The sequence below is a fragment of the Vipera ursinii genome (assembly GCF_947247035.1).
Source record: "Vipera ursinii genome assembly, chromosome: 1".
Lineage (NCBI taxonomy): Eukaryota > Metazoa > Chordata > Lepidosauria > Squamata > Viperidae > Vipera > Vipera ursinii.
Window position 1 is genome coordinate 178720975 of NC_139512.1, and position 18729 is coordinate 178739703.

The window sequence follows — 18729 nt, forward strand, 5'->3', positions numbered from 1 at the left end:
TTTTCACCCAGCCTCAAGCTCTAATTTGCATGTTGTAAACAAGCAATTAAAAGTCAGACCGATTTTTTTCTATCACATTATGCTACCTCAAATGCAGTGTCACTGGAGTTTGAATGCACATTTAGATATTCACATCAAAAGATATACCTCTTTCTATTTTTCTATTTGGGCTGACTGACAAATTACTTTTTAAAAAAAAAATATCTGATGAGTTACAGTAACAACAATCTCCTTTGCTACTTAATCAGAATAGCATTTCAACAGTTCTGTTAGAATGTCCGATTGCAATGGGAAATTCTCATGGCTTGAATTGCCATTAATCCAATGGTCACATCTCACAACGGTTATGATACTCTTCACTATTTTGAACATTGAGGATACAGGATCTGTGTAGGAATATACATCCTGAGGAAAAGCATTGTCAAGATGACCTTGGTTTGCTTTTCATCTGCATTAGCACCTTGTTTTTCTTTTTTTTAGCCTATCTTAATAGTCCAATTAGTTGTACTTTCAATGGTTTTTCACAGAGCTGTGTTTTAAAACATTACTTTCTCCCCCATCCCTGCCAAGCAGGCAGGCAGAAATCAATGAATAAAAACATGAAGACAAGTGACAGAAAGTGTCCTGAGAAAAGAATATTATCCTTCAATTGTCTCTGCAAGTCCTCATTTAAAGGAACAAAGGTTTCTCAATTCCAATATAATTTTAAAATGTATCCTTATGGGCTTAGCAAAAACTAAAGCTGGAGGCACCTGATGTATGCTTAGAACAGAAGGATTTTTGAGGGGGGGGGGAATTGCTTAGGGGACACAGGTGCCAGCCTTCTGTAGAATGTGCACTCCTGCTCCATTAATTGCTGACATATCCTCTACCACCCCCACTTCCATCTCTGACCCCTAGGGAGAACAGCAGAGCGGCAGGCCCAGACTGGTACCCAGCAGCAACACCAGCAGCAAAAGTAGACAATTAGGTGCCAGAAGCAAAGGGAGGGAGGGAAAGAGGGGGTAGAGGATGTAGTTGCTTAGCAACCAGGCGGCAGAAACAGCTGTGTAGCAGGCCCAGGCTGGTACCCAGGCACTGACAAGCTAGCCAATTAGCACACTGTATTTAATGCTGATGTTTCCTAGCAACAGGATGCACAAGTCTGCCTGCCACACTCTCTCTCCTCACATTCCTCCCCCACCAGCATTCAAACCATTACTTGTCCCCCTTTTGACTCAATGACTCTTATTTTTTGTCCCAGGAAAGATCAGGAAACTTTTAAAAATCCTTGGAGTATTTAGCTTCCATTTCACTTAGCATTAAGAACTCCATATGTATGACATGGTAACAAACTGCAAAACCCTCTGAGGAGTATGAGAATATCACAATTTGAGTTCAGTAAGATTTTCTTAGATTTACAGTAGCATCATTGCATTTCATTTGTGTATGTAGAAAGGGTTAATTTTCTAATTCTGCTAAGCAAAAAAGAAAACATTAATATTTTGTACATTTGCATCTAAAAAAAGATGCTATCAATCAAAAATAAAGTTCTATTACTGTTTCTCTGGATAACAAAAAAACAGAAATACCCTAACTACTGCTAAACTGAAAGCATCAGCAATATGGAGAACCGGCTCAACAGTATGTTCTACAGTATAGAATGTGACATTTGTATGCATCTTATCCATGTATTATATCGGTCATGTCCATGTGGTGCCACAAAATTGTAATCTTTTAACATTATTACATGATTTGTATACATTGTATTATACATTTCGTATGTGGGCCAAGAGAATTCCTCTTCACTCAGTGCAGTCCAGGCAAGCCAAATGCTGGACATGCATGCATTAGATCAGGCATGTCACACTGCCAGCCCACAGGCCGGACACGTCGTCCTGAAAATACGCCCACCCCATTGCCGGCAATGGGGAAAAAGTCGTGATACGTCGTGCAATGTCATGTGACATCGTGAGTTTGACATGCCTGCATTAGATGGTTCACCCTTGAGCCTCTTGATCTTGACACAGACTGCCACTTGCCATGGACTGATTTCAGTCACATGAATGTATTATATCAGGTCCAAAATCCTTATTTATTTGCCTAATATAGTTATTCTTGATGAGATTATGTTTCACCTTGTCTAATGCTGTTTACTTCAGCAGTGGTACAGTAGCATTCATATGGCTGAAACCAATGCACAACATTCCCACATATTAGGGAGACAGATAACATGATCTTGGCATTGAAACATACATTATGTGCTAGTATAAAACTCTGTATTTTTAAAGATACAATCAAGACAATCGTACCTCATCATCACTTAGCTACATTTTAAAGTATAAAGACCTTGTATCAATTCTTGATTTGTTTAGCATTCAAAACTGTGTTTACAGCTTTAAAGGAAAATATGGGTTTCAGCACTAGATCTAATATATTGGAACCCTTACTTTGATACTACTGTAGTCAATTAGATTTTTCTCACCTCATTACTGCTCTTAGAAAGTAGAATTGAGAAGAAATATACCTTCTTCTTTCATGAGGCAAAATGGCATTTTACTCTGCGTGAATAAAACTGAAAAAAACTACTCTTTTAACATTAGAAAATGTGCTTAAGAAACATGCTTTTAATTTAGATAGTAAAAAGCCAAGTTAAAACTGTTGAATAACTCCATATTATCACTTAATGCAATTTCCTTCAATTCCCATCTTCAACTGAAGAGCTTTAGACCATTATCCTGTTAGAGATCCTAAGCCTATCATTTTGTGAATTTCCACATTTTTACTGGTATCACCCAAACACTTCTGTAGGATTTCCCATAGTTGCATGAGAGTCCTCACTGCTTTCTTCACTGTCCTCCATCTTCCCTCTGAAGACGAGCACTTTTTCCAGATGGTCAAAGGGAGAGCCCACTACTATTAACAGAATAGCAGAATAACTCCCCCCTCCCAAAGCAGGAAATCCTATTTCATTTCAGACAAATGGTTGTCCTCTTCTTAAAAACCTCTAGTGTTGGAGCGCCCACATCGTCTGGAAGCAACCCGTTCCACCGATTAATTGTTCTAACAGGAAATTTCTCGTAGTTATTATATCAGTCTCTTCAATTTCCTACTACAAGTTGCTGATTCTGAATAACAGAAGCCTTTGCCCTAATCTGGATTTCCTTTCTATCAAATTCTGCAATAAAAAATTTGCTCCCTACAAGTTTTTGCTTAATGATTACATTAAGATAGGAGACAGACTAATACTTCCACAAAAAAGTCAAATTTAATTTCTAATATAATTTTTTTTCCTTTAAAGCATCTGCTTCCAATCTTGGATAATGACAAATTTATACACTTCCTCCTCCCGTTGTTCAATCTAAATTAATTCTCCTTCTGTCACTTAACTCACTGGCATTTGCTGAGATAGGTCTGGAAAAAAAAATCCCGTTTCCCTTTCCAGAAGTGGAAGTGTCATTCCTTCAGAAATATTTGCCATGCAAATGTGTTAAGGCTGAGTTTATTTCCTCACATCATTAAATATATGTTTTATAACAGATCCTTCACATAACTTATGAAATAGGTAATCTTTCTCCCAATTGCACACCTCACCTTTTCTTGCACCTAGTTCTCTTTCACACATATCTTACCATGTACCGAATGACTTCTCCATTTTACTTTAGGCCAAAATCTGAATCTATCTTTTGTCACATTTCTTTTTAACAGGATGACTTTGATGCTACATAAAAAAGCACCAGTTCTTTAAAAATCTTTTAGCTTATGGGGAAGAAAACCAAATAGCTTCTTGCTTTTTCTGAGTTAATTTCCTTTCTGTACCAAGGGGTTCACTCTACCAGACAAATTTCAGTTTTATATATATGACAAAAATCACATTAATCATAGGAAGCTATTGCTTGTGGAATACATTTACAAAGAAGTGCACTAAATGAGTTCCAAAGAGGAGTTTTCCTCAACCATAAATGGAGATGTGTTCTGGGTTAAACCTGCCACTTTTAACATGCAAAACAAGTATTCTTTAACACACACATCTCTGTCTCCCCAGTATGCTGTCCATCCATTTACTGCATGTCATTCCAGAGATTAATTGTGTCCTCTTTCAATTTTGCCTATGAAATTCTGTGGCTTTTTCCTTGAGATAATGCAAGCACTTTTTCCACAGACTGTCCAGCATGGAAAAACAAGTGTCAGCAAAACAGGATTAGTCCCGATCTTACTAGTGGTCAACCCTTGCTTTTCTCAAATCTAATCGAGTTTTGCTACCTTGTCTTCTCACATTTGAATTACTGTATCTAGCTCTTCATTTGTTGCAAGCAGCTAATGGGAAAAACAAAAATCTCAGAAACTTTTCAGACCTTCAGCTCAGCAATCAAGAGAGCCAAATGGCTGGCAGCCATTGACACTGTGAAGCTTGTTCACAACTGAATAAGGGGCAGTTCCAAGAAACTAAGCCTGTGTTCAAAGACAAAGGATCCAACAAAATGACTGCTTTATGCCTATAATCTTGGCCTTGGGACTCTTACAATACACATCAAAACTTCCAAATCCCACCCCCTTTAATATTTTTCCTTTTGGGGTTTTGGAGCCAGTTGAAATGTCTGCTTGCATAAATAAAGCAACATTATTGTTTAGAGAGATAAGGCAGTATGAACTGTAAAAAGCAAGCTAGGTAAACATAAGAGCAGTTGTTTGGGGTCATAATCTGAATTCACCCAACTCAGTATCTAGACTCCAAAAGTGAACTGCAGGAGGAAATAATAGCTCATTTGGAGATACCAAGTATATCCTAATGAGTAGTATAATTTTGTGGCAAAAGACTCAATGTGTCTCCTTTTCTGGTTCCAGATGTTGGTCATAAATTCCTTGCAAAAATAATTATGCCCAGCATTCTACTGTCAATTGATCATTGGTAGTCTAGATGGGGCGTTGTCTTACCTGAACGCCTTTTCAGAGCATGATGATGGAGAATCCGCGAATGGGTTAACTCTGTCTTCCTGCCCAATTAGACTAAGTCAGTCAAACTTGCCATGCCTCTCCTGGGCCAGGACACATCCCAGTCACGACGAAAGCGAAGCAAATGACGACAGTCCAACATGTTGGCTCCCATACCCCTGACACAGGACTTGGCCAGTGAGGTGCAACAAGTATCACTTCTGCCCGCTCTTGCAGTAACTTGCAGATGACTGCCGGGATCAGAGGGAGAGGCGGAAAGGCATACAGCAAGCCCCCGGGCCAAGGGCTGCGGAGGGCATCTGTCCCCTCTACCCCCGGAGGGGGGAACCGGGAGAAAAACCTCGAAGCTGGGAATTCTCTGGAGAAGCAAACAGATCCAGTACCGGCCAACCGACTTTGATATCTCCTCAAAGAGACCGGGATGCAGGCGCCATTCGGAGTGATCCACTGTCGACCTGCTGAGAAAGTCTGCCTGCTGATCTGCCTCTCCCGAGATGTGCTCGGCCCTGAGTGATAAGAGGTTGGTCTCTGCCAAAAAGCCCAACAGTTGGGCCTCGGCCATAAGGGACCTGGAATGGGTACCCCCTTGCCGGTTCACATGGGCTTTTGCCGCTATGTTGTCCATGAGGACCAGGACATGTTGTCTCACCACCCTGTTGTGGAAATGGCGTAGGGCCAGATGTATGGATCTGAGCTCCAACCAATTTATGTTGTGCTTCAGGTCAGACCAGGACCACCGGCCCTGAACCAACTGAGACCCTAGATGTGCCCCCCAGCCAAACAGGCTGGCGTCCGTAGTCAGGGTGATCCCGGAACAGAGAGCCCCTGGCTACCGCTGGCGAGGTCCACCACCGGAGGGAGTTTAGGGTCCGAGATGGAACCCTTACCCTTTGGTTGGAGGAGCTGGTGCCAAGTCTCTGAAATGGGAGCAAAAACCATTGCAGGTCCCTGGAATGTAGTCTGGCCCATGGGATTATTCCCATGCAGGAAACCAACTTCCCTAACAGTTGGGAAAGAACGGCCAAGGTGACTACACGCTCCCTCTGGACCTGAAGGACCAGGGCTCTGATGCTGTCTGACGTTCCTGAGATAGAACCTGCACAATTCGGTGTCTATGACCGTGCACAAATGAAGTAGGCGGGTTGAGGGAACTGTCTGGCTCTTTTGAAAGTTCACCGAGAACCCATGGTCCTGGAGAGTCTTGATAGACAAAGCCAGGTCCAATTGAGCCGCCTGGACTAATAAGAGACTGGATGAGAATGTCATCCAGATAGCACCGGATGCGTACGGGGACGGACCTCAAATGCGCGGTCAGCACCGCCAAGATCTTGGTAAACACTCTTGGGGCCGATGAAAGGCCAAACAGTAAGGCTCTGTACTGGTAATGGTGAGTCTTGTAGCAAAACCTGAGGAACCTCCGGTGGGTGGGAAGGATGGGAATGTGAAGATATGCATCCATGAGGTCGATGGACGTTAGGAAGTCTCCCCTCCTGATGCTGGCCAAGATGGACTGTAGTGTTTGCATCTTGAACTTCTTGTATGCGAGATGAGCGTTCAGACCCTATAGACTGAGTATTGCCCTCCATCCTCCAGACGTCTTCGGAACGACGAAGAGGATGGAATAGAACCCCCTTCCTAGCTGCCCATCCAGGACTGGTTCTATGGCCCTTATTTCTAAGAGGTGCTGAAAATCCTCTGACATGAGAGCCTTCCTGACCGCATTTTTTGATAGCGGACAAGGAATGAAGCACTCTGGGGGGACGGGTATGAATTCTAGGGACAGACTGCTCCTGATAGTGTTGAGGACTCAAGCATCTGTGGTGGTGGTCTCCCATTTTTGAACAAACGTCAGTCTGTCACCAATTGGGGAGACTGCCCTGAAGTCATTTAGACTTTCTGAAGGGACGGCCCCCCTGTGCCTCAAAAGGGCTGCTTTGCTTGGAATTGCGACCTGGGTCTGTCTCTGGTCCCCGGTCGGTCGAATTGACGGTCAAACCTGGGAGGGAAGGAACGGGAGGGCTGAGCAAACTCCGATCCTGACCCTGACTGCAAAAATTGTCTGTAGACGTACGGGGTAGGCCGTCTATCTGCCCGTCTAAGAAGATAAGACATCACCTTATGCTTGTCCTTGTTTTCCACCAAATAAGGTGTCAAGGCCTCCCCAAAAAGCTGACCAGCACGGTAAGGGGCAGCCGCCAAGCACCACTTGGATTTAACATCCGCTCACCAGTTTTGAGCCACAGGAGTCTGCGAGTGGTAACATTGGAGGCTATGGCCCTAGAAGAGAACCTGGCAGCATGTAGAGATGCGTCCGCCATGTACTCCCAAGAGCCACTAACTTGGCTAAGTCCTGGTGCATTCGGACTTCATCCAGGGGTACTCTGGTCTGAAGTTAGCGGAGCCAGAGAAGGGAGGTTCTGGCAAAGAAAGAGGTGGATGTGGCCGCCCTCACTGCCCATGCTGAGGCCTGGTGGGTCCTGTGGAAGTAAAGTTCAGATTTCCTGTCATCTGCCTTCAAGGTCTCAGCCATATCACCAGACACCATGGAGGAGGAGAAGAGTGGGGTCAGAGGTTCATCCACAGAAGGAACCTCTAGCACTTCCGACAAGCCTGGGTCAACATTAAAGAGCTTCTTGTCCATCCCCCCTGGAGAGGGAAAAGTGCCAGGTGTTCCCCATTGCTTCTGTACCACGTTGAGGAAGAGAGGGGGACAGGGGACGTGACGCTCAGTGACCACATGTTCTGAAAATACCAGCCTTGTGTGTTGGCTGGTGGACGGACCAGGATGGGGAACCTGTTCAGGATCAATCTTAGCAGTATCGCTGGCCTTATGAAGCAGAAATTTAAAGAGCGCTGGATTGAATAGACCAACAAAGGGAGGAGGGTCCGTAGTAAGATCCTCATCCTCCAAGAGTGGCATTTCTATCGGGTCGTACTCTCCACTGCGAGGAGACCGGGTGGGAAAAACAGGGTCAGAATATTCTGGTGCTCCCAACTGGGGAGATAAGGTGGTGTCATTGAGGCCACTGATTCGGGTGCATACCTTTGTTGACCTTGTAAGGCCAATCCCTGGGCGACTGCCTGGGAAATCAGAGCCTGAAACTGCTCCGGCGACCACACTCCCTGCGCCTCTGAGGGCCGAAGACTGGCTGCTGTGGGCCTGGATTGCGTTGCTCTGGGGACTGGAGGCATCAGTCAGATACCTGGTCCCTGGGTAAAGGAAACCATCTCCTCTTGCTCAGCCCTGGGAAGATAAGGTTGGTCATCATCATCCCCCTCTGAGACCAGACCCTCTGGGAAGATGAGGAGCAAGCTGTGGCCCAAATACAGAGTCCTCTGCCAGAGGAGAAGAGACCTGTTCAGCGCCCATCATGCCCTGTTTCTAGGCCTTGGCAAACTCTCTTTCTAAGACCTGGTGCCTCCTGCTGGCCTCTTTCTCTGCCGCCTTGGAGGACCTTTTGCCAGAGATGGCCTTGGCTTTGGCCTTGAGCTTTCCAGCAGCCTCCATTTGGGAGGACTTATGCTTTGATTGTGCAGGACTGGTAGGGTCACCGTGTGAAACCTGAGGTGTAGTGTTGTCTGCCATCACAATTGGGAGATATCTCAGTGGAATGCTGAGAGGGATCTCAAACAGAGGAGCAGAGTACTGATCTGAGGCTGTGTGCTACTCCCAGGGATCAATAAGTAGTCTATGGCAATGGTGGCTGCAGGACCAACTTAATGGACAACTGGCACACCTGCAAAGCTCCTGATGGCCTTAAGACTAGTTGAAGCACCTTTGGAGCACAGGCCAAGTCTACTGTGGCGGCAAGATCACCTCAGTGATAACAGCCAGCTCACCAGTCCTAGTTGGTGGCAGCGAGGCCAAGAAGGGCACGGCCAGCACACTTCTTCTGTTGGAATGGACAATGAGACATCTAGGTTGAGGCCTAGAGCTATAGTTAAAGCCTCCTGTACCTGACCATCTACTTTGAAAGGTTTTGGGCAAGGTAAACAATGATTGTGCTACAGTCAGAAGGGATCTGAACTCAGAACCCTCTGCAATGATTGGGAGAGGAGGACCCTGAAAAGGGACCCCTGCGACTGACCAGAGGCTCAGGGACCAACTTCCCTGAGCTGGAAGGCAAGGTAAGCCCCTTTGAAGTCTGTTTTTTTTTGGGGGGGGGCTGAAATTGACCCCTCCCTTCTCAGAAGCTAGCAAAGAAGGCTACACACGCCTTTTCAGAGTAAAAGCAATGTGATCGTGGCACCCAAAATGGTGGCTGCTACTGCTGGTAGTGAAAAAAGAAGCAACCTGTCCTTCCCCCTTAATTCTGAGAGAGGCAGTTCTGACAGTCTTCACGTGCCTCTGGTGCTATCGGCCCGCTTAAAAGGCAGCGGAGGCTTTCTGATGAAGAGCCTTCTCTTGGCCAGCTGCTGGTAAGCTGGAATTCAAAATGGCAGCTGCAACTAGAAAGAACAGCCTGGGGCTTCTGAGAGAAAGAGAAGGAACTTTGATCCTGAGAAGAACTACAACGAATGCTATCTAATTGAGAAACCTTCCCCACAGACTTGCAACAGTGAAACAGTCTGGGAGCCAAAATTACCACATCTATTCTGGGCACAGACTAAGTCATGACTGGGAAGTGTCCTGGCCCAGGAGAGGCATGGCAAGTTTGACTGACTTAGTCTAATTGGGCAGGAAGACAGTGTTAACCCATTCATGGATTCTCCACCTATCATGCTGGAGAATTGATCTGGACTAGGTTTGAATCAGAGAACCAATACTGACACCAAATCCAAACATTTTAAAACTCCTCATACCTCAATCCATGCCAAAGATACCACAATTACAGAACTGTATCACATGAAAGTATTGGATGGAGACGAACCCTCCCTTGAAATCCACTAAGAATAAATGTAAAAAAACCTATTTAATCTATTAATATCTTCCTGATATAAGCAACCATTTTAAATAAACAGAATATTCACAGGATAATTATGGAATAAATAAGAAACCTTAAAAAGTTGTGAAATTTGGGTAATTTAAACATTTTGTTTACAATTCTAGGGTTTAGTAGGCCTAATTGGTGACTCCTGTGTTATACTATATTATATTCAGTAATCCTTCCAATTCTTTTAATATTTGAAATAATAAATCGCTTTGCAACATTTAGCCAAACCAAAATCAGAACTTTTGCAAAGTACACTATAATTTGATGTCTAAACTGACAAGTCATATTTTTGTTTTTTATATTGTTCTGATTTAGTTATTTATTATTACTATTTTGTTTTGTTTCTATTTGATACTGTATGTTGCCAAGAGTCTTTGGAGATTGGGTTTAAGTATTGCAAAATACATTCATTCTTACACTTACCTGCAAGAAAGATAATTTTGAATTTAATTTAATTTCCTTCTTCTCAGAGGAAGAGTAGAAGGGGGGGGGAAATCACAAAAACTTTCCACCCCTAACACGTCTTCATGTGATGTATGTTCATGTGCATATGCCTTTGTGCAAAAACGGTTGGCCACAAAGAAGTATACTCACTGAATAATCAGAAATGGATTAGGAAAGAGTAGAAAAGGAAAGATGAGAAAACAAAACTGTGTAGAGAAGAGGCAACTGGAGAGGTAAAGAAAATAAAGAGAGAAAGAATGCCAGTCAACAGTTATCCAAAGTTCATAACCCTAAAGTTTTCCAACCCCGCCCCCATACAATCTTCTCTTAAATAGGCTATGATACTTGCAACCATTTTTAGTTCCATCTATTTCAATAGTGAATTCTTTTAAGTACACCCTGCCAGTTTATAATTTTTGAGTAAAGAAACATGATGGCTATAGGCACAGCTTTATCACTTCAGATCCTTAATAAGGTAGAAATTCATCTCTAGGAATTGTCCTTTATAAAGGTAGGACAATTGGCACTATCATCTAAGGCTGTCTTTTATAGAAAAATTGGAAAACTGACTCAGCAGTTTTGATGGAAGCAAAAAACAGCATAGCATTCAGGAAGTCCTATCATCCTAGCAAGAAGCGAAAAAAGGGAAGAGACTAGACAGCTCATGCCCCATTAGGTTATTGTTTTGGAGATATTCCATACCTAAACAGGGAAACAGAATAACAATTGCCAGAAAATATGCATGGAGCTCCTTCCTCCCTCTTCCTTCTACTTCCTTGTTCCTCCTTCCCTTCCTTTCCCAGAAGGCATGTGTCTGCTACTGGGTGCGGGAGGGAAGAAGGAATTGCAAGATTGCCTGGGAAACTGTCACAGAATGCTGAAAATGAAGATCACATAACTGTAGCCGCAGCCCAGCAGTACTGAATAACACTGAAATAGCCACAACTTCCTGAAATTTCATTCCCTCAGGAGTCATGGCCCTGGATTTTGAATATATTTTGTAAATTAGTCCATTTCAGATACCTCTATTCAAAAACTGTTGCCCTGTGATTTGATGTTTTACCAAGTTATAGGTCATAACAAGAGTTTTAGTACAGATAGGAGCTAATTGCAAGACTATAACTTTTCATAGGAGTATTTCATACCACAGCTACCATATATCAGGTCAAAGTAAGAGCACAGAATATAGGTTTTTTGACCAGGTGAATATTCAGATTGTAAATAAGCGAATAGTTAATTGACTGTGGTTCACTGTTATTAACTAGAGTTAATCAAACTTTGTTCTATCAAAATACACAACTATCACCATGTTAGGCATATAGAAAGATTCTGAATTTCTAGATATTTCTAGATAGGATGGTATTTTAGTGCTTAGTGCTTATTAAGGATTTCTTAAGGATCTTACATGTTCAATGTGGACATCAGAAATTGGTTCAAATGTGATAAATATATAATGTAAAGGTAATACAGTTGAAAGAAAATTCCGTTTTGATTACAATACCTAGTTTCAAATATCTGTTCAGCTGAGATAACTTTAATCAAAACATTCTTTCTCTGTGATACACGAAAATAGCACGAACAGTGATATATCCTACAAAGCTGTCCCTAAATAAAACTGACTGAAGTTGAATATGTTTCACACATATTCACTAAAGGAGATTGACTGATTGATTGATTGATTGATTGATTTATAATTAAACTGACAGCCTAGAATAAAAACAGCTATAACAGTAACAATAAAATGTGGCAGGCGCCCCATAAACATATTAATTCTAGAGCTGGGAACAGAGCCAGGATTTAAAAGGGCCTTCCAGAACCCCAGGAGTACAAGCATCTGGGAGCTGTTCCAGAGGGCAAGAGCTGCAATGGAGAAGGCATGCTTCCTCAGTCCCACAAGATGAAATTCAATTGAGAGGACCGTGTGGCAGAAAAAATGAAAATAGGCTGATCCTAAGTTAACCAGGTTCTAAGTCATGATCAGTAATAATCAGTAAAATCAGTAATAATGTAAAATTAACAGTAATACTTTATCTTTTAGTATGAGTAAATATAGGTGAGGGTATTTTTTTTGCAAAAGTAGGGGCAACTGAAACGCTTATGTGATAAAATTATGACCCCTTTGATGAATATGGCTTGATCTACAGTGAATTATAATTCTTTGAACAGGCTGGCTGGCTAACAAACAACAAAACTAATAAAAATTTGGCTTTCATTTCTAAACTTAATTTCATTCCACCAAATAACCTATAGAATTATAAAGCATCTGTGACATAAACACCATCATCCCTCATTGATAGGATCTCTAGGAGCATTAATCTGTATAAAAGGAGAGAATTATATCAGAGATGCCTTCTATGCTCAAGGAATGTAATTTAACTTCCTCAAATAGTCAAACACAACCTCCCTAATGAAAACTTCCTATGTCAATTATTATTATTATTATTATTGTTATTGCTATTATTGTTGCTGTTATTATTACATTTATTTGCCACCTATCTCACTATGAGGCTACTCAAAGCAGCTCATAACCATAAAAAAATGAAAATAAAAAGGAAGTTCAAACAAAAGTAAAATAATAGAACAATAAAACAAAATACGCTGTAAGATTATTTGTATTCTCAGTAATCTGAGAAATTCTGACAAAATGTTACTAATATAGGAATTATAGAGCTATATGATTAGCATTTTCATTCTGTGATAGCAAATTCTCAAACTCCTTGACAATACATGGAACACAATGTTCCAACCCAACTTTTTATACCAAGCCTGTAATTCTTATCCTCTAAAGCTTCATTTCAGTATATGATAAATAATAAATAAAAGGCGTAAGTTTGGTTAAAGAAAGCCAAGCATCTAACACAAGTACCTGTGTGAGTCCTCTGGTGCGCTTTTAGGTGTGAGCTCTTTGTATATACTTTACGGCACCCATTAAACTGACAACGATGAACCCTCTTCTTGTTTTCTGGGGATGTATCAGCCCCTGACCCTCCTTGTTCACTGTCACTGAGCGCACACTTTGTTGTGTTAGCTGGTGTTATTACACCAACTTTTACTGAGCTGAGGGTGGATTTCTTGGTCACTAATTTCAGTGTAACTGTGCCATCAACTGCAGAGATAGTTTGTGAGGTTTTTCCAAGATGGCGACCAAGTTCAGGAGAGGAAGGAGGTGTTAGTGAGGTCACTGCATTGAGTTGGGCCTGGTTAACAGCAGCATAGCCCTCTGTAGAGGAGCTGGTAGGTTGCAGGCTGAGACAAGTCTCAGACAATAGTTTGTCCCTTGAGAGAATAATGTCCATGTTGGCATTTTTGTCACAGGTACTCATATCTACAGGTAATAACAGTGAGTCCAATGGCTGAATGCTGTCTTCTGTGCTTTGAGCAGAAGAGGCATGAAGAAAACAGTCCAGGTCCTCCCCGAAGCTTTCTGAGTTCTTCCTGGGTTCTGTCTGAAGGTAGCGTTCCAGCTCAAGGCATGTCTGTAGAAACAAAAGGGAGAAACAAGCTATCACTAGACAGTCAGACCTGGTTGCAAGCACTGCCAAGAAGAAAAGAACATCTGAATAAAACAAGCTGCTATAGTAAGAGATAATAGAAAAGCAAATCAAAGTAACCATAAGACAAAAGAGGAAGAATGTGTCTGTAGCAAACATTTCAGAAATGAATTCTTGCATAGAATAAGAATACAATGGCTATTCAGCTCTGGTGTGTAGAATCTGGAAAACCAGGTACAAATCTATTGTGCAAAAATACTCAGATTGCGAAAAGGAAGGCAGTTGAAAGCACAGGTTGCTAGTTGCCTAGCAACTATAAGAAAAATCACTTGCAAATCAAGTGATTCACAAATATTACACAAGCACAACTTGAACTCTATTTGGTTAACTACTTTGGGTATTCATACTAGAGAGCAGTGTTATAAATGTTTCAAATGAATAAATAACTAGAAACTGAGAAACAAATATATAATAAATTTCTACACTTTCTTTACAGATTAATTCAGACTACAACTCAGAACTGAAACATGACTATGGCACTGATAAAATCTGTAAGTTCCTAGACCTCTAAGGAATTAATTTTATGAGTAAGTCTATCCATGCAAAACATGCCAGTAATTCCATGATCTTGTATCAGCCATTTAAATCCAAGGCAGCCTAAAATTTTACAATGGGAGGTAGTTCACTCATTTCCTTTTCTCTTCCCAATGTACCAAAGAACAGTATTGTGGATTTTCTCACACATACCATAGATCACCTACGCAACTACACTATATCACTGAGAAATAGAGACTGCTTGTGGTTCTTTCCGATGGATAGAATCAGGAGACAATAAAATGCAGTGATGTCTGAGCTGTTGGCTAGAGGACTGCAAACATCTAGCCCAGGCAAGTAGGAAATTTAACTATCCATTTACATAGATTAGTCTTTCACACTTGTTTAATCAAAGCCAAATTATATATAATAGAGAATTCAGTTACATCATAGAATTTGTCATCTCCTAAACTGCCAGTGAATAAATAATAAGCATGTTATTGTTTTCTCCAAGCTTAAGTATACTTTCACGGAATTTCTTCTTGTCACAATAGAAATACCAATCAGTCTGTATCATCTTGATTTACGCTCCTTAAAAGAGAAACCATGAGGCTCACACTATAAATACAAAGCCCATGAATCTTTGGCTAGCAAGATGGAAAAAAGATTTTCAAAGGACATTAAAACCAGCACAGGTCTTGTGAAGTCTCCAGATGATACAAGGCTGTGTTGGGTCAGCTAATATCCTGTGGAGAAGGCAGGAGGGAGCTGTCCCTGTAAGGCATTACTCCTTCTCTGATGACCACAGTGATCCTGACAGGCTTTAAGCCTTGTCATTAATTTTCCATAAAGAACCATTTCTGCAAGACCCCTTTTGGGCAAGGCCTGATGCTTCGAGAAACATGCAATTATTCTTGGATCCCACCCCCTGCAGTCTTTGCACCTGTGTCAGTTCAAGATACCAGCTGGTCAAGGCCTGCCTTCTGCCTCAGAAATAGAAAGGCACCTCATCAAACTCACCTCCTCTTAGAAGGGAAAGGGAGGGGGAAGGTGGCCCCAATCATGAAGTATAAGTAAGCAAGCAAGCTTCCAATAGAAAAAAAACTTACGTCCCTGCCCCCCCATCCCCCGGTCTGCCCAATCCCAATCTAGCAAGATTTCAGTCTGAACAACAGGGGGTAATGATGTTTAGTTTGAACAAACCACAAATTGCTCCCAGTAGCTTCTGGGCTACTGGCAGGATACAAAGAATGCTAGGGGTTTTTTTTTTTAAAAAAGAAATAATAAATTAAAAGTTACATATGTTCAAATACATTATATGAGACACCAGAATGCTAATTAAGAGAGAACAAAATACCAATGTCTTTTTAATCTTATGATTTCAAAATCCAAATTTCAATATTTTTCAGATTAGTAATAGAAATATATTACTGGGTAATAAACACTCTTGGACATCCCTAACATACAGGAATATATTTAAGTAGGAAGCTGAATAAATCTACCAAGTTCTTAAAAGTCATGTTAGTAATACCCAAATACAATGTAATACACAATATCCAAATATGCTATGCAATACAAATGTGATTATGTGATTATTATTTTTCTGTACAACACTCTGAATTTTATATTTCCCCATCCTGTCAGACAGGAATCCAGACAAAATATGTGTAATGCAGAAAAATAGAAACATGCATTGTGATAGCTTAAATTGGCCATCTTTAGGATGATGAAGCAGGATTCTTTTCAAACTGATCACAACCAAAGTCTGCGAACAATTACCTTTGAAGACTATAGAAGACACTGGAACCTTCTGTGGATTACCCATTCTAGTCAATTGGGAGATAAAACAATTCTTAATTAGTTGAATCCAGCTACCTTCCATATCACTGAGCTGACTGGCACATTCTGAAATTGACTAAATAGTTACAATGAGAACATCTAAAAAAAACCAAACTGAAATGAAGTGGATGTGTGTGTGTGTGTGTGTGTGTATGAGAGAGAGAGAGAGAGAGAGAGAGAGAGAGAGAGAGAGAGAGAGAGAGAGAGAGAGAGAGAGAGAGAGAGAGAGAGAGAGAGATTGATTTTCGCATTTCTAAAAACCACCCAATTTCTCAATAATTCCAGGCAAAATATAAATTGAAAATCAAAGAAACAAAACAACCAAAAAAGATGGTCATCCCAGTGAGCAGACATAAGAAAGCCTCATAAAAAGAGTCTGCACTCAAAGACTAAGGGAAGAAACAGGTTTTCAGGATTTATTTAAGAAAGTTGGGGCTATTCAAGTCTTAGGGAAATGGTTTTAGAGGACAGGTGCCATGACTGAAAAACCTACTTTCTGGGTCCCTTCAGTTTAATTGATGAGACTCGGAGCGTGACCACTTTCTCAGAACTTAGAGAAGAACTACTGAAGATAGGCAATTCTTCAGATAACAAGACTCTAGGACAAGGCCCCTAAACCAACACTTTGAATTCTACCTGGAAACCTACTGGTAACTAGGCAGTTCACAAAGCAGAAATGCCCATAACTGCTTGTGCCCCTGAATTCTGGATCAGGTGACCGAATGGTTTTCAAGGGCAGCCCCCAAACAGAGTGGCGTAATCATATACAGTGGATCTTCCTCTTTGTGTTAAATCAGTGGTACAAACTATGATATCATCTAATCCTTTTTTATATGCAAGTTCCAATATGCCTATTTAAAATCTCAGCTAGTCGATAAGCAATGTTGCTCAATCTATTTACCACAGCTGATAGATCTAGTTGCTCGATTTTGGTTCCTTCAGATGTTAATGGCCTACATTTTCTAACATCTTCACTAGGCCAACTGAGGCTATTAGGAGTGGCAATTTAGCAATATCCGAGGTGCAATGCCTAAATTATTCCTGTACTAAATTATGGAGTGTGATGGAAAATTGCCTCTGTATCCAGTTCAGAGATTAAAATGTTAATTATTGAATTAGTTCATTCAAAGTGAACTGGTGGTTATCTGTTACTTTTTCCGCATAATCTCTACTGTATTCAGTCTTACCTTTACTTGGTTTATAGCAACATCAAACATCATTAATATGCTTCTGTTTTGGAGAATTGGTTTTATACAGTCAGAAACTCAGTTTGGTGGTTCAGTGCTTTAGACCCAACCTTATTAAATCAAAGCTGATTCTTAAAGAGTGGGGGGAGAGAAGTTCATACTAAATGCTATTGTATTCTCACAACAAAGGCACACAGCACAGCAGGAAACAGACACACATACAAACCTAAGGAGAAGGAAAAGAAGCGCTGTTATTAATACAAAAGTCAGTACTGAACAAAAGATCCCTTAAGATAAATAATGCAGCACAGCTGCTACAGTATAAAGAGAAATTGATAAATGTTATTCACTGCCAGCCACTATTTGAAGAGATGGAGAAGATGGTCCAATAAAGAGAAACGATAATTGGGCTTCTTAATTTCCTAGCCAAAAAAAAAAGACCCTTAGCTATTCTGGAGTATATTAGAAATCTATCCAATTCATCTTCTCCATCAGGGATGCAGTATTGGAAGGATAATCTATTCCCACTCTCTGCTGATATAGGAAATCCACTCTTACTGTATTCGGTAGGTAAGCTATTCAACCTCTACTTAAAAACAGGGAAATAAGGGAAAATCCACCGCCTTCCAGGACATTGTTTTCCTCTATTAAAAGAATGTGTACCATCAGAAAATTCTTGGTTCTAATTTTTTTTACTGTAACTTGAATCTTTCACCTGAGATGTTTCTTCCTTTTAGATAAAAAAATATTTTCTACATAAACAAGCCTTTCAAATACTTTAAAGTAGTGCTTATTTCATCTATTAATCATATCCCCTCCAAGCTTTTTCAAGAAATTTCTTCTAAAGCTTTCTTGATTATATTAGAGCATCAGGCTTTCACATCTTTGTAACTCTCCCCTAGATGAATATGTTGTATTATGCTAGAACTAGACACAATACTCCAGCTGAGCAAATGTTGTACAACTGAGTACTACAACAGCTTCTCAATACTATATTATTTGATGTAGCCTTGGATACTTTAGTCTTTTTAGCTGCTGGAACATCCATTAATTCATATTTAGTTCTTAAAACCTCTGGGTCAGATTTGTATACACAGCTGTCAAGTCATCCTGCATTTGCACATTGATATTTCCTAGATCAATCTAGACCTGCCTTATCTCTGTGAAATTTGTTTTGCAAATTTTGCCCAATTCTGGAGCCATTAAAAGATGGTACCTGATGGATCAAAGCCTGAAGCCTAATATATCATATAATGTGTAAAAAGTACAGGTAGTTATCATTTGGTAACTGCCTGGTTCAGCAACTGTTTGCATTTAAAGTAGTGATGAAAAAAATAACTGTGACCAATCTTTGCACTTATGACCTTT

At 40.8% G+C, this 18729-nt stretch overlaps 1 protein-coding gene across 1 annotated transcript in view; it reads right to left on the bottom strand.

Moving 5' to 3' along the window:
* The window catches only part of KLF7 (KLF transcription factor 7), an 84356-nt gene that overhangs the window by 38844 nt on the left and 26783 nt on the right, over window positions 1-18729 (bottom strand). Inside the window, exon 3 of the mRNA XM_083354935.1 lies at window positions 13177-13786. Within this exon, the coding sequence (XP_083211061.1) occupies window positions 13177-13786 (610 nt within the window). The remainder of the gene's footprint in view (window positions 1-13176; window positions 13787-18729) is intronic.